We start from the raw sequence: 17,026 nt of genomic DNA, 5'->3' as shown, positions 1-17,026 counted from the left end.
TATTTTTTCCTTCTCTATTTTCCATTTCCCTCCTCCACCAGGAGATGAAACAAACCCATGGAAGTAAAGCAACCCTTTTTTCTTCTATTACATAGAGGATCAAGAAAGGGAAAGAGAAGAAAAACAGTGAGATTTTGAACCCACATATTATGCAGAAGACTCCTAATAATATCAATACATCATAAACCCTGATAAGTAATACAGACTCATTCTGCAAAAAAAAACATATTAGTAAGTTGTTTGATGGACAATTTCCAGAGTATATATCACAAAACAATTCCCTTGTTCGATAAACAAGTCGATACAAACTTTCTTTTATTGGAGGGACAAATAAAATTAACTCTGTAAACATTATTTGGAATGAGAATCTCATCCGGAGGACGCCTTAGATACAATACTCGAATACTGATACAACAAATAAATTAACACGAACACGATCAAACTCCTTTTGTTTCAATGAAATAACAAGATATGTCTAGTTTTCATCGTCTGAACAATCAAACCCTTCGATGAGAACTAAACCTGCAAAAAGCTAGCATACTTTGCACCTAGGAAAAGCCTTTGGATACAGAGTAAGGCATTTTTCGTGACCTCTGCATTTTCGTGGTTCAACAGTTTCATTACGCGCTCCTTAGCTTTGAGGTCATTCACTATAATTCGCCCAGCAGAATGGCATTGAATGAACTGCGATAGATCATAGCAAGCAACAGCAAGTGTCCTTGGATCACTTGATGTGTCCAAAATTGTAATGAGCACCCTCAGGATCTGCAACACAACACAAAAGATATCAGTCTCAATTTATTTTTTATGATAACCGAGAAATCCCCGAGACTCAGTTGGGTGTGCGATTCGAACTAGGTGGATAATCGACTCACCCCTCTAACCTTCACTTAAATACCAGGCTTTTATCTATGACGAAATTTGAACTTGTGACGTGTATCTAACCCACACATCACACGCTGCACTCTTATCACTAGCTCAAAGCCCTCGGGACGATATAGATTTTAGGGGTTGTTTGGTTACCAGGACAAGGATACTAATCTCTGTATAAAATTTGAGATTTCAGGTATTAGCTATCCCATATAGGATGTGGGATAGATAATCCCATGGGATATCCCAGAACTGAACCAACGACCCCTTATATAGTATTAGAAACAACTTTGTTCTACAGATTCGAAGATTCGCTCTCTAAAGTTAAAAACAGTATTATGTTACGATAATGAACGCTTCTATGGCCACCTGCTTACCTCTACTGATGGAAGTTACTACTTAGACATGAATATTTAAAAATAGCTTTTTGATTTGAATAGCACATAAACTTGGTAAAAGCAAGTAAAAGATTGAACACCAACAGAACCCAGCAGAAATGTCTGGTTGTTCAGATGAAAAGCATTTGTTAATGTTGCACCAAGATAGTGTTGTATTTTACACTGATATGCAGAATGTTCTTTACAGCCTTTTAAAGACATGTAAGCTTGGGGATTTCTGCAATTCACAAAGTATTACCTGGAAATCATTCTCCTCGAAACTATTTATGTTTTCGCGCCAGAATATAGGATCTTTGTGCATCGGAGACCAATCAAGATGGCCTAGAAGGACTTCCTGCTTGTACTTATCAAATGAACTCAGCTTCTTGATGTTATCCTTCAATCCTTCTTCTAGTTGATTCAGAGCGTCCAAAAGATCCTACAGATATGGTAATTAACTTTATGAGTCTGAAGTTAAAGAATATTTCATTGTTCAACGACATAGTAACATGTTAAACTGTCAAAATATAGCGAATCACTGAGATGAATGGAGCAAGTAGCTATAATATAGCGACTCTCTTCGTGTAATGATGATTGAAGACAGCAATAAACTTGCAGATAAATGAAACAGAAATATGATATTTAGCGACTGTTTCTCTATGTAACTAGTGTGAGGCATTCATTTGTCCTAATTCATTTTTTGATGGAACTGCTTTCTGTTTGCAAATGATGTAGAGATAAATTAAGATATACTATCAGATTATAAACCATAGAACACGGTTCATCACCTCATCACTCCAAGCCTGCGCTTTCAAGCTCTGAACAATCTGCAGCACTCCCAAGTCTACCATCAGTATACTAAATGATCCTTTTGAAAGCAAATTCCGAAGAGTCAAGATGACAACCCGTACGACCTATGGTTATAGAAACACCACAGACCATGAACAGTGATGAGCCAAGGAAAACCAATGTAGAAAGTAAAACATCAAATTTAAGAAATAAAAATAGGGAGTAGAAATTGTTATTATGGATAAAGCAACAAAAGTAGCTCACCTTCTCCTTTGTTGAACCTTTAACAACTTCTATCAATCGAGGGAGGGCCCTTGAAGTAGCTAAGTACTCTATTGCAGGTTCATAGTAAGACAATAGCCAGACACATAGACATGTCTCGTAGAGAAGCTGTTTTAAGCAAGAAAATAAAATCAGGAAGAAAAAAAGAAAACAATTATTCTTTTATCGTCTAGCTTCCGGAGTTGCATTCGGAGTTGCATGATACATTGAATGAAATACAGAACCCTCTCAACCACCGCTACTTACTAGCATGACAAGAATAGAATTTATAAAGTTAAGCAATATGTGGCATTAAGGACTGAAGAAAACCTGGATAGATTGCTGGGTGGATGCTGGTGAAATCAAAGGAACAAGCAACTTCACTCCATCGGCTCGAACAAATGAAGATCGAACCACTGGCTCTTTCAACAGAGTTGCTAGGCAGTTGATTGTCGCAGGAATGCCACGGGTAGGATGAGTAGGCTTTTTCAGCTGCATAGATACAGGAAAATCATGATCGACATAGTGCTAAAACTAAATTCCACAAAGCTTCTTTCCCCTTTCCTCAATTATTTACATTGAAAGTGAAAAAATAGGCCATAAACTCTGTTGTAAGGTTTGGAAAAGAGCTTGATGAGAAGCAAAAGCTTCCGTTTCCTACTCAATGGATTTATTTCAATGCTTCATACACATTAAACTACTTATCCGCACCTCATGGTCCTAGGCTTCTAGCCCCTTCTATCTAATTTCACCACTTATTGTCTCTACGACCTTTATTGGGAATACTATCCCTCTACGTGTACTTCCATAACAATTAAAGACATTTATACTGAATCCTTCTTGAAATGTTTGCAAATCCAAGTAATTGCATGTTTGGCGGGGTGGAGCAATAAGGAAACGTGGAAATCTAAGAATATACACAAACCTGTGCGCAAAGCCACTCCACCAGACCAGTCAGAACATCTTCAATGGTAGTGAGTTTCTTCTTTGAACTCGAGGCATCTCCATTAGCGTCAACACCATTCTGAACTTTTGGCCTCGCACTGGAGTTGTAATTAAAGAACCACAAAGTTATAAGTCCATATATCTTCTCAGTCTTTTGAAATCATTGACATGAGAGGGATTATAACCTTATTACCTCACAATCAAAGACAGAATCTTACAGCTCTTTTCTTGTATGAACCAATTACCTTTCCAGAGCAATCTGGAAAATTAACTCATCTTTAGAAAGAGAAAAGGAATATTACGGAAAGAATGAGTACACAATCTTGGGTTATTTATAAGGATTAACAGTTGGGGAAAGAAAAAGGAGAAAACAGAGAACTCCGAGATACAACAAGGTATCACCTTTTTTCAACAACCTATATATATATATATATGTGTTTTCGTGTTTCTATTTATCATTTCAACATTATAATCTCTGTTTATCATGACTAATAAACTAAATGCTTTCGTCAGCGTGGAAGGGAAAATAATAGCTGTGTGTCACCTGTACTATCAATAGAGTCGAGGTAAAGTTATCCTGACTTTGTTTTGTACACCAACATTTTCCGATTAAGGCATGAAATCTTAATAACAAATTCTTTCGCTTAAGAAAAGCTTGTGTGCTGTCGTATTTAAGTTATCTTATAAAATGGAAAGTAGGGAACTTAAAAGGCATAAAAGATGAAGCAGAACGGGACAAATAAAAGAGAAAGTGGGTCGAGTGAATTAGGATATGGGAGAACACAAGTTTAACATTTTTTCCTTTTGACTCTAAATCTGTCCAAGCCTTGGTGGACACAGGTACCTGGTACCTGTTGCTGGTGGAAAGTAGCAGGTATCCCGTAGAATTAGTCGAGGTGTGCGCAAGCTGGTCCGGACACCACGGTTGTCAAAAGAAAAGAAGGAAAATTTGCACACTTGCAACATACTACAGAACCATAAAATTAAACAACTGCTACCTGCATACTATATAGATGAGAAACACAACAGATGTGATCTTTTTTCCTTTTTTTGATAAGGGCACAGCAGATGTGATCTATAATAATAGCATGAGTTGATACATATAATGTGATATAAATGTACAGAAAAAGGGAGGTAGATTTGTTAACATCTGCCGATATTTGTAGACATAGGATGAAGGCAAGTGAAGGGGTGCATGCAAAGGACAGCAGGCACCTTGCATTGAAAGGAGTAAAGACCAAAAAGTTAAAAAAGGTTGAAGAGTATTGCCTGAGGAAAGGCTCATAGGTATCTTCATCTGCAAGACTGTTATCGTGGAATAGTCTTGCTCTTTTCGGGTTAGCTGCCAAGAAATAAGCAATACATTAGTCAACTTGTCAAAGGAACTTTAAAAGTTACATTTTCTCCAATTACCTGTAAGCATTTCATCAATCAAAGCCAAAACATATTCCACGGTTTCTTCCTTGAAGATGTCACGTAATATGGTAACAAAGACGCGGACATAACCTGGACCATCCTGTAATAATTGCATCCATTTTATAAGAGTATCTAAAACTGAGACCATTATAAGACAATCAAAAGCTTGAGAGGTTGGCCAAGCACCCAAAAACAAAATCTACAAATAGGAATCCTTAGACATCAGCAGTAGCAAGAACTCCATTCCCCACATACACCCCATGAAAAAGCCTGTAACTCGGAAAAAGCTTGATAATGTCTAAAAATACATTTATCCTAAAACAAGATGATGCTGATTATAAATGACTATTTCAAAGTAACAATGAACTCTGGAAAATGAAGAGACCAACCAATATACTACAAGGCCAAAAAATTCAGACAATAAATATATATGGGAGCCAGGTGTATGCCAGAATTGATTAATAAAGGAGAGATTGGTGATGACAATGTTATCTTTACTTCCCAACTAACAGCTACTCCATATAGTCATTGGTATGCGAAAAGAAAAATTTACACTACCACATCTAGACCTGCTCCATATGAAATTTAGAAGAACTATACCTAAAAACAAGAGTAATTCAGCAGAAAGTGGTAGCGTAAGTACAAGATGCATGAATTAGACTTTGTTTTCAACCAAAATGTAATTCATAGCCAACGAGAACTCGAGTGAGAAATGTTACATCATCCAGCAATTGGGCTTTGTAACTTTCTGCCTTCTTGTCATAGCGCCGCAACAGTTGAAAACCTGTTCCTGTGACCAGCTTTGTGGTCATGTATGTCTCCCATGGGATATCCCTCCTCAAAACCTTAGAAAATAGGACATAAAAATGTTATTAAACAATCAGCTGTGCTAAAAGACCCAGTTGATGACTATTTCTTTACAGTTTTTCCCCCCACCCCGTTTTCCCCACAACCGAAAAGAAATAAAGCTTTTGTTTATCAATAGCTGACATAGTCAGTAAAAATGATAAAAGATGAAGAAAAAGGATATTCCATTGTTCTTCCACCAAATCCAAAGATAACCATGACGAACAGTCCACAAAAGAAAATCCCGAAAGTACAAATTCTATCCCCTTTAGACCACATGAAAATCAAAATAGACACCATAGCCAATCCATTAAAAAATTTGGCAACCAAAAGTATCTTCATCTATCATTAAATGCACAGAATTCTTTCCGGTAGTGTTTTTTCATGTTGACATACTATTCTAACTAACTGCTAAGACTAAGAGATGTAGATCCCGTGATGCATTTTTACTATGATGGCCGTGATAATTATCCAAGCTAGTTATCACTCCAAAATTGTATGTTATTCAATGTGCTTATGCATAATGTAGCTTCGTTATCGTGCTTATGCATGTGATATTACCTGCTCTGTAGTAAGCTCAGCGTTCTCCATTGGCATTGTGACTAAGCTTTTCAAATCTAAAATCCTTTAGCCTCTAACCGAATAACCAGAATCTGGATTGGGTTTCCTCTATTCTGTATAGATTCCAAAGAAATGCCTCAAAACCTGACAGGTTATAGGTTCCACACATTTAAAAGATGCCAATTAGACACAGGATATATAAATGTTTTCCTAGGAAGAAAAACGAATATTGCAACAAATACAGAAAACAAAGCTGAAAAGAGAACCCCAAAAACACTAATTGAGCTTTACTGTCAACAATTCAATCGCATCAATCTATCTTGTTTTAATTCAATTGTGAGAACGGAGGTACTATTAATTTGGATATTTGATCCAAGTGCACTTTTAACCTATCAAAAGGCAGTTAACTGTACCTGAAACAATACATAACTCAAAATTTTAACTATAATATAACTGACTTCCACTGTTCCACCTAGGGCTGAGACCGAAATTTCGAGTGGCTAAAGCTGAAGCAGCTACTTTGGGAGATTCAGATTCGAAAAGAGGATTCTCACTTCTTACTCTCATTCAAAACCGCACATGAGACTTCATCTCACATGGCTTCTAAGTGATAAAAGAAAGAAGAACCCATTATCTTGCTGTTTTGATCACCTTCCTCGTGTATGTACAAGACCGAGTCCATTCGATCTCTGAAAATGATTACTAATCCTTAACCTTTCAAGGAATCAATCACTGACTTTATTTTGAGAGTTTAGACCTATCGCTCTCTATTGAGTCCATAAAGTCTATATATTACCAAAGGAATGACCAAATCCACCTCATTAGACTTGAAATTGACTTGTACTTCATTACAGTTTTTAGGCAGTTCTTTAGGTTAGCAACTGCCAAAGTAAATCAACCAAATAATTGAGGATCAATTCGAGCAGAAAATGTCTCCCTAATGTGGTAAAAGATTTAATAATAGCATGGTTATCTCATCTACAAACTTAGTTAAAAATAGAACACAATGGAAGAAAAAATCCATCAACAAGATACCAACTACTCCCTCCGTTTCAATTTAAGTTTCTTAATTTCCTTTTTAATCTATTTCAAAAAGAATGCCTCTTTCTATATTTAGTAAGTCTCCAATTCCAATATTCTAAATGGCCTATTTAAAACCTCAAGATTCAAAGGGAATTTTGGTACATTACACACATCTTTAGTTTTAGGCCACAAGATTCAAAATTCTCCCTTATTTTCTTAAACTCTATGCCTAGTCAAACTAAGACACTTAAATTGAAATGGAGGATTAAGATAGACAATTCAGCAACTGAAAGGCTTATGTCTTCATCTTCTGTTCTTTTGGAGTAAATCTGACGTTGTAAGCAATGTATAAGAAAAGTTAGACTAATTGAGTTCCCTGCCTTCTCTAAAATTCTGCATATATCTCCGCGTACAAAGCACTACGTTGGTGCTTTTATTATAAAATACCTTAACTTTTCTATCAACAAAAGAACCTAAAAGTGATAAGGCACTGTATTTTAGATTGACAGTGCAACAACAACAACAACAACAACAACAACAAACCCAGTGTATTCCCACAAGTGGAGTTTGGGGAGGTTGGGATGTAAGAAGCCTTACCCCTACCCCTACCCTGGAAAGGCAAAGAGGATGTTTCCGATAGACCCTCCAGATTGACAGTGCACAAATCGAAAAGTTGAAGCAGAAAATTTCTGATTCAATCATGGAGATCGTCACAGAAGTTCGAGGAACGACTAAAGAAGTAAGGTCAAAGCTTAGACAGAAACCACAAGATTACACAGGGACCAAGATAGTTGACCCCAAAATCTCACTGCTACAGGTTTCAACATTCATCTCACTACTTAGTAAATAAGTAAAAGTCAACATCACTGATCCGAACAAACCCAGAAAATAGCATAATAAATCACTAATTCAATCACTTCAAATCACGACATTCTCCACTAACTAACTTTCAACCTAATTAAGTTCACTACTTCAAAATTCAAACTTTATTCACATAAAACAATCACCAAATAAGGAATAAGCAAATACCCAATTCCCCCGGCCAAAATCTAAGATCCAAGACTACAATAGCCAATCAAACAAAAACCCCAGAAAATTCTGCCAATTGGGGTAAGCAATACATACATTAACAAACACCATTATCAAACCACGGCTAGATTTAAACTTTATTCCCATAAATTGATTAAAACCCAGAATCAGCAATTCCTAATAAAATCCAAGATCCAAAAGTAAAATTGTAAATTAAAAGATAAACCCAGAAAAAATTTGTCCATTTGGAAGAGATTTACACTGAAATTAACAGAGAAGAGAGATTGGAGATATAATTACCGTATCACGTGGAAGTGGACAGAGTAGGAGACGAATGTGATTTGAACAGAAAAAGGTGATCTCAGTATAAGGGTGTGCACGTAGGCTTCAAATCTTGTGGGCTGGGGGGGGGGGTGGGGGGGGTGAGATCAAAATAGAGGAAAGAGGAGGACCATAGAAAAAGGGAATTATAAAAGGGAAGTAAGAGGCAATCAAGCAATTTCTAGTCCAATTTTCACGTGTAATGTAGTGACAAAGAGAGGAAAAGAAAAGAACATTGACAAACATGGTCCATTACTTTTAGGCATAATACATAAACGGGCACTCAAACTTAGCATCAGCTAGCAATTATGCCCCCAACTTTGGATATACACAAATAGGTACCTCAACTTGTATAAAGTTAAACACGTAAATTTTGGATGTGCCTAGATGATCATTTTATAAGTTGAAGTGTGCAACTGATAAAGTGGAGACAAATTGAAGTGCCTACTTGTGCACACCCAAAATTAGAGCGCATATTTGCCAGTTGAGGCCAAATTTGAGGGCTTGTTTATGTATTATGCCTTATTTTTAAGTAGGTATAAAATAGACCTTAAATTTTAAAAGTGAACATTTGTCTCCTTTGAATAAGTTTTGCTATTCTAGTTGAATGGGAAACCTTTGACGAATAGTAAAGTCGTTTCTGTATGACTTATAGGTTATGGGTTTAAGTCGTAAAATTAGTCATTGATGCCTTCATACATCGGGCTACCATTTAGATTTATAGGAAGTAAAAAAGTGATTTAACTAGAAATATCAGAAAGATCTTGTCAAATTCTAGAAAGATCTTGTCAAATTCTAAAAATAGACCAGAGTAGAAATTACACTTCAAAAAATTACACCATACTTCAAAAAATAGACTAAAAATAGCAGAAACAATAAAAACTACACCTTCAAATGTGAGTTTTCATTAAATTATTATTATTTTATTTAAATCCATTCGCACAAACTTTCACTTATCGTGCGTGGTGGGAATTTGACATTGAATTCTACTCGGTGTTTCCGTTAAATCATTTTTATTTTTACCGTTCTCATTAAATTTAATATAAAATATTTAACGAAAATCAAAAGTGCTTTATATTTAGCAAATTTAAAGGATCAAAACTGCTCACAGTTATATTTAAGAATTATTTTAAGCCTACTGCAAACATAAAGGACCATTTTTCTTATTCCCCTTTTGGCAATTTCAAATACTTTGCCCCTATTTTTCGAAATCCTTTTGATCCATTATTGGATTTGAAGTTATATTAAGTTTTTAGCCCCTGTTATAAGATGGAAATATCAATTTTGATACCAATGATTGTGACATGAATATGAGAACATTTGTGACATTGTTATCTCATGTGACAACCTAATTAAACAACATTAACTAGGTTGCTTGTTGTTACGTGAGATTAATCGATCGATTAAAAAATAAAAACTTCAACTCAATTAAACTGAGTTCAAGTTTTCAATTAATTTTGGATATTATTATTTTATCGATTTTTTCAAGCCTTCATCATTTCCTCAAGAAAAAACATCGATTGACATGTTAGTTCTTTTCCTAGTCATGTCTCAAAGATCTTGGTGAATGTACTTATTTTTTAATGAATGTAAATACACTCGTTATTTTCTCCTCGAGTTATATTAAGTAATAAAATCCAATAAAAAAATTAAAATTCATGTGTATTATAACGAGTAGTAGTTGCAGTGGTACTTCACATTAACTTACTTTAAATAATGAATCTACAAATATTGTTTTCTTTTCCTTTAGTAATAAAACTATAAATTTACCCCAAGTGATACTAATATTTTATATGATACTGTTTCTTTTTGGCTTGTCTTTACACTTACTAAAGGAAATGAATTCAATCGCAATTTTCAGAAGCTACATTTAGCCTTGTTACAGAGGCCAAGAGTTTAATAGTTCAAATTTCAAAAGGTAACAATATGCATAAAGTAGTTGAGCTTTTAACACGTGCAATTTCCAAAAGCTGTTAAGGAGAGCAAATTGCAATTGCATATAACCAGTAGTTTCAATATTACGTACGAGTACGTTATTATTCTAAAAAGTTGAGCTTTTAACATGTCAAATTACAATTGCATATAACCAGTATTAATTGTATCTAAAAAACAAAATTTCAAAAGTTTTTATGGCAATCGTGTAAAAGTAGCAGGTATAAAGAAAAAACTCTATATGTAGCTTAAAATTAAAACTTAAGAAATAATTAGGAACAAATATGATGGGTCTAAACTTGAGTCAATTTTTTTTAATTACTTGGTACCGTAATATCATGATATTGACTTTTGGCGAAGGCGAATTTGAACTATAAATTTGCACTAGTGCAAAATAGGTTTATATTTATACCAATCCAATAAATGCATGACATATGTTTGTATATAGATCACACAGTATTCCCCTCCTTCCCCAAGCAGCGACCCTCGCGATTATACAATGCTAATGTCGGGGCATGAGTACCAGATCGTGAAATTACATGTTGAACGTCCAATGGCATTATGATATTGACTTTTGGCTAAGGTGAATTTGATCTCTAAACTTGCATTATGTACAAGTTCTAGGTTTATGTTAGTGTAAAAATCTACTCGCATTCGGTATTCACATTAATTCAATAAACGCGTGACATGTATTTATATATATAGATCTCGCCCAGTGTCCTCCTTTACCTGGCGGCGACCCACGGGAGTATACAATGACAATATCTGAGCATAAGTACCAGATCGTGAGACTACATGTTGAACGCCCGATGGCATCTTGCTTCGACCTGAGCTAACTGCCGCTGTAGACTTCTTATAAGGCCACGGGCTATTGACTTGGTGAGCAAAGGGTGATATAGAAAGCAAGAATATGTGAAAATTAGCAAAAAAGAAAATCTAATTACTTTTTACTAGGCAAAAAAGCAAGATGTCTATAAGGAAAACTATAACATGAGGTTACGAATTCCGTACAACAAATAGTCATCACCAAAAGATGTAGTGGAATGGACGGATCCTTCGCCCTGACAAGAGGTTTCGGATTCGAGCCTTGAGAACGAAGAAATCCATGATAAAGATCGTTTTCTCCTTGAATTGACTGTACGTGATGTGAATTTGAATTAGTCGGGTCAGTGAGTTCCGAATACCAGATAGTTATAACGAAAAAAATCTCTCAAGATGGCTCTCTAATTTAGGATACAAAGAATCCCATTTATAGTTTTAGTGTGGTGCATCAACAAGAAGAAGAAATTGAAGATAACACCAACACCAGTCAAACATCATATATTTCCACAAAAGGGAAAACGAAAAAAAGGAAAGTCATATTTAATTCTATAAAGATGAGGTCTTAACCAGATTAACTGAGCCTTGACTATTCCACCGGAAACATGCAGTATCTCACTAGCATAGGTACTGCCCACCAAGAATTAAGAAGAAATTACCAAGTGTTATTTTATCCTTGTTAAAATTTGACCCTGATTTCCCCTCGCTTTACCTATTTCATTGATTGCTAGGTCACACCTTTAAATGCAAAAAAAGGAAGCCACTTGTTATGGTTGTTGAGTTGCATAATGTCCCATATCGAGCATCAATCAAGATTTATAATAGTTTTTTAGGTTACTTAACTCACTGTCTTAAATGTTTGTTGAATTTCACATTTGGGAAACTGATTCTACAATCATAGGTCACATAAGATATATAAAGGTATCACAAGGATAAATGTCTTGGGCTGCCCCACCTACACCCTTAGAATTTGTAGAAATGACACCAAGTAACCATTCTAGAGGACTGCTCTTTAGAAGCTAGCTAGTGTGTCCCGAATTTTAATTTTTCAGAACACAAATTCCCGAAGTTAAGAATTTTTCAGGACAAAATAAATATTGGCTAAATAGCAATCCTAAAAATGGCTATTTGTGTACTTCCCCCTTAGATTTTGGCTTCAACTCTAAAATTCATAATGAAAACTCTCATTTTGATACTTAAGAGAAATGAACTTCAAATGGAGATAACAAAATGGCAGAGATTTTTATTGAAACTATACCAAAAATGGCTCAGTTATATAGCAGCTAATACACTCTAAAAGGTTTAGAGCCTTTACCATTTTGATTTATTACAACAGAGAGATGACTTCCTGAAGATAAAGATGATCTATCTTCTCTCTTGAAACAGTTACAACTATACACTAACTTAACCGGTGTATTATGGGACAATAATACACAGTTGCTTTAAAATATGTTGCACAAATTGTGCGCAAGCAGACGACTGCATATCTGTGGTCTTCTACGACCTGCTGTAACATGCGAAGCCAGCATCGCTGATACTCCAGGTTACTCAGTAAAAGCTTCGCCGGAAACTATAGTGTCAACTATACAAGAAAATACAAGCCTTAGACCTGAAAAGGCCAAAATGAATCACACTGTTAATAAGTAGAGAAATTGGCATTGAAAGACATGCAGTTACACGAGTTATAAGCAAGTCAGCAGGTGAAAACACTTAAAATCCTTTATGAATCAGTTTAGATACTAACATTTGCATGAGCTCGTAAAAGTTCCGCAGTCTTACTCTAGGTTATACAGCAATAAAATATGCCAAATATATTACTCCATCTGTCCCAATTTCATGTGACGTTTTTAGTCAGTAACAAAAGAATGACACATTGCTATATTTAGTAACAAATCAAATTTAAATTTTCTGTTTTACCCTTAATGAGATGATTTCTAGCCACACAAATTTCTATGGATTATTTTAGACCACAAGTTTCAAAAGTCTTCCTTCTTTCTTAAACTCCTTGCACAACCAAACACTGTCACATAAATTGGGACGGAGGGAGTAGTGGATGCAAACTACTTCATGGGAAGGTGCATTTCCGGTGGCAGAAAATATAGCAGGTTGGACACTTGCAGTCAACAAGAAATTATACAGTACAATTCAAGATCAATATGAACATCTGTGTGTATATTGAGTATTACCTTTTAACTGGAGATGAGGTGAGCCACGATGAATAACAGCAATATTCTCAGATTGGATCTTATAATCCAATCTGCTTCATCCATAAAGACCACTTAACAGCCTCGAGAAACATATCATTTTTCCGTAATGCATTGATTAGGTTAGCGTAGGTTATTCGATCAGGTTCAATTCCATTTTTGCGCATTTCCTTGACCAAATCTACTGCACTTTCAACCATACCAGCAATTCCGTATGCCTTTATTAATGTGTTATAGCTGCACAAATCAGGTCCAATTCCTGATTCTTTCAATTCAGTCAGTACATTTGCAACTTCTTCAATCCACCCAAACTCACCATAAATGTTTATCATAATGTTATAGGTGTAATGATCAGAAGAATGACCGGATTCCTTCAGTCTTTGCAAGATATTACGGAATTTCTCCATTTGTCCTTCTTTCCCATAGGCATCCAACATACAATTGTAAGCTTCAAGAGAAACCGAAAAGCCATTGAAATGCATTTTCTTGACGGTTGATGACATATTCTTGAAGTCTTTGCTTCTTCCATATGCAGCTATGAGTGTGTTGTAAGAGATAACATCAGCCAAACCACGCTTTTTAGCCATCGAGAAAACTTCTCTTGCCCTTTTGAAGAGCCTCGACTTTCCATAAACGTCAAGCATAACATTGAAGGTGACTGTATTGGGTAAAAATCCATGTTTAAGCATCTCGTCAAAAAGCCTTGAAAGCTCATCAACTGGCAATGCACGAGCGCAACAGTTTATGACACAGCTGTACATTTCCTGATCCCAAATGACTCCTCTTTTCACAAGTTTGTAGTAAAGATCCGCCAATTTGACCTGCTTGTCACATCGCTGGTAGATCCGGAGCATATCACGGAGCAAATATGTGTCTGGAACAATGTTCTTTTGTTTCTCCATTGCATCCAACACAGAGCAAGCTTCTTCTAAAGCTCCAGATTTTACATACATCCTTACCACAACACTAAAAGTTATCATGTCCAGTTTAACATCTGAATTTTTCAACATTAGATAAAGCTTTTCAGCTTCAGCAAAATCGTTGATTGTACTGTAAATGTCTATCATAGTGCATATTATGTGTAAGTTCGGCTTATAAGATTTCGGCATACAAGTGAACACTTTCACAGCATTCTCTGGATATTCGAAATCTTTACACGAGCAAATTAACAAATGGTACAAGTTGTCCTCAAATAAAGCATCCTCCCACCGTTTTTCCCTTAAAACTGTTAATGCATCATCTATCATGCTGTTTTCCACATAAGCCATTACCAGACTCGAACAAGATATCTGGTTTTTCAAAACATGATCATATAAAGAACCTCTCAAAATCAAAGGAACTTTGTGAACGCATTCAAGCTTCTCGTATGCTTGCAAAAGAATGCCAAGGACGGTTGACTTTTCGCTGCCAGAGTGCATCATTTCCTCAAGAGTTCTAACAACATTCTCTTCATCTCCATGCTTCACTTGTAAATTCAGCATCGTGTACAAATTAGACGAGTTTGGTTTGTGTCCGATTCTTTTCAGTTCCACATAGTATCTCCTTGCCTCCTCATAATTGTCTGCACGGCCCCACCCTTCAATCATAGACCTGTAGGTTGTTTCATCAGGCTCCACGCCGACTCTTTTAAGACCACCAAACAAGCGTTGTGCAGCACGCATGTTGGAAATCTTCCCGTATCCAGTGATCAACGTGTTGTATGCAACTATATTTGGCGAAAAACCAGATTGCTTCATAGAAGCTAAGACCTTCTCAGCCTCGACTAACTTGCCTTGTTGACAGTAAGCATTGAGCAGAACCAACCAATTCTCGAAATTCAGAACTATTTCATCTTCCCTCAAAAAGCCAATGATTTTTTCCGCTTTATCATACAATCGCATTCGCGTATATATAGTCAACATAGCTGAATATGCAGATTGGCACATAATTTTGAGACTCCTCATCTTTGAAAATGTGAATTCTGCTTCCTCAACATTCCAACCTTTCTGATATAGAGCCATTAGCATACCAAAAGTTGCTATGTTTGGCTGAACTCCGTTCTCCAACATCATGTGGAACCATTTAGCACCCAACTCCACGAGCCCTTTCTTATAGCAAGCATAAATAAGGGTATTGAAAACCTGATACGTAAGCTCACAACCCGACTCCAGACTCATTTCCTTAACCATAGCCTCCGCACCATCCCAGTCCCCTCTTCTCCCTAAGACACGGAGTATCAAATTATAGGCAGCAATATTTTGCTTTAATTTCCCATTTTTCTGCATCCATCGGAAAAAACTCAACGCTTTCCCATCGTCACCACTTTCGAGTTGTTTCAATATCGCATTGCAGCGTTCCAAACTCGAGTCAGACCCGATATTCCCAGCATCAAAATCAACCCCATTTTGACTATCTATCACATTCTCCTCACTAATTTCATCAAACACAACCTTGGGTTTTTCTTGCATTCCATGATTCCTATCTTTCTCTCTGAAACTAGACCTATATTTCGAGTCGTTCGCTACCCTCTTGACCCTCCTAAATCTCTTCCAAACATTAAACTTCCCTTTCTGAGAAACCCCACCAAGATTTAATCTTTCAGAAACCAAACTCTCATTTCCTAAATCACCTTCAAAATTCTCTACCCTTTCACCATCTAAACTCAACTGAGAAATCTCTAAATCCTCAGTTTCTAATCTTGAAACTCTAATGTGCTTCAAACTACAAAAGGGGTTAACCACAAATGCACCACCAACATATCCACAACCCAAAAATGAAGGAACCAAACACTTAGAATCAGTAAAGTTCGAAGCTTTCACTTTAAAATTAAGTTTCTTGGATTCCCATGACTTGTCTACATAAAAAGACAATTTCAAAGAGGCCATGAATCAAAGTGGCCTCAAGAAAAGCTAATAACTTCAGCATTAATTCATCAAGATTCAAACTTTATTAGAAAATAGTCACAATTTAGCTAAAAGGGGTTGGTGGGGAATTATCAAGATTAGATTTTTAAAGGGCTATTCCAAATTTATAAAACAAAGTAAAAAGTTAGCTAAAAGGGGTTGGTGGGTGTTATCAAGATTGAGTTTTTAAAAGGCTTACCTTGAATATGGAGCAGAAAATGAAAAGGGGAATGAAAGCTATTTAGAGGATAATGGAAAGTGAAGTAGTGAAGCAGTGGAGTGGAGGATTTTGGGATTTTGATTTGAGAGTTTTATCTAGTGGTGGCTGTTAGAAACAGACAATGGGACTAGTTGCAGCAGTCCCTTTTCATTTGTGTCTTGTTGCTGTGGGGGGTTTTTCTTTTTCTTTTTATTTTTATTTTATTTCCGGATTTAAAACTTGAAATTTATGAATTCTTCCAACGATTTCAAATTAATAATAATAATAATAGTTATATTTATGATCAATTATTTAGTAGATTTCTCTCTCTCTCTATATATATATATACGAGATCCGACAAAAATTACTAAATTCACATGAACCCATAAACTACATAGTAGACCCAAATTAACCCTACATTCATATAATATTATAAGAATAGCGCTCCCTTATCATGTCTTTGAAATTATCACTATTATGAAGTTTCAAATTCTCAAATAAAACATCAAAATAATCCTGAAATTTTACTTTTAGAATTTAAGAATTCAGAAT

General features: G+C 35.8%; 2 protein-coding genes across 3 annotated transcripts; both read right to left on the bottom strand.

Moving 5' to 3' along the window:
• Window positions 1–285: 285 nt before the first annotated feature.
• On the bottom strand, window positions 286–8,627 carry LOC107783503 (V-type proton ATPase subunit H). 2 transcript variants are annotated; one of them, XM_016604481.2, is made up of 12 exons: window positions 8,418–8,627; window positions 6,066–6,209; window positions 5,378–5,503; window positions 4,656–4,758; window positions 4,512–4,584; window positions 3,436–3,501; window positions 3,223–3,340; window positions 2,628–2,789; window positions 2,301–2,426; window positions 2,036–2,161; window positions 1,507–1,686; window positions 286–765 (listed from the first exon to the last, which is right to left on the bottom strand). In XM_016604481.2, exons 2-12 carry the CDS (start codon window positions 6,099–6,101, stop codon window positions 517–519), a joined length of 1,365 nt encoding a protein of 454 aa, XP_016459967.1. In that variant the 5' UTR covers window positions 6,102–6,209; window positions 8,418–8,627; the 3' UTR covers window positions 286–516. The 2 variants fall into 2 exon arrangements, with proteins under 2 accessions (XP_016459967.1, XP_016459968.1); XM_016604482.2 differs by having other exon boundaries at window positions 6,066–6,178; window positions 8,418–8,611.
• A 3,785-nt stretch (window positions 8,628–12,412) lies between these two features.
• Window positions 12,413–16,609, bottom strand: LOC107783502 (pentatricopeptide repeat-containing protein At4g30825, chloroplastic). Its single transcript, XM_016604480.2, has 2 exons — window positions 13,376–16,609; window positions 12,413–12,798 (listed from the first exon to the last, which is right to left on the bottom strand). Exon 1 carries the CDS (start codon window positions 16,255–16,257, stop codon window positions 13,435–13,437), a length of 2,823 nt encoding a protein of 940 aa, XP_016459966.1. The 5' UTR covers window positions 16,258–16,609; the 3' UTR covers window positions 12,413–12,798; window positions 13,376–13,434.
• Window positions 16,610–17,026: the final 417 nt, after the last annotated feature.

Source organism: Nicotiana tabacum, chromosome 18, assembly GCF_000715075.1.
Source record: "Nicotiana tabacum cultivar K326 chromosome 18, ASM71507v2, whole genome shotgun sequence".
Taxonomy (NCBI): Eukaryota; Viridiplantae; Streptophyta; class Magnoliopsida; order Solanales; family Solanaceae; genus Nicotiana; species Nicotiana tabacum.
This window is presented reverse-complemented; position numbering and strand designations above follow the sequence as displayed.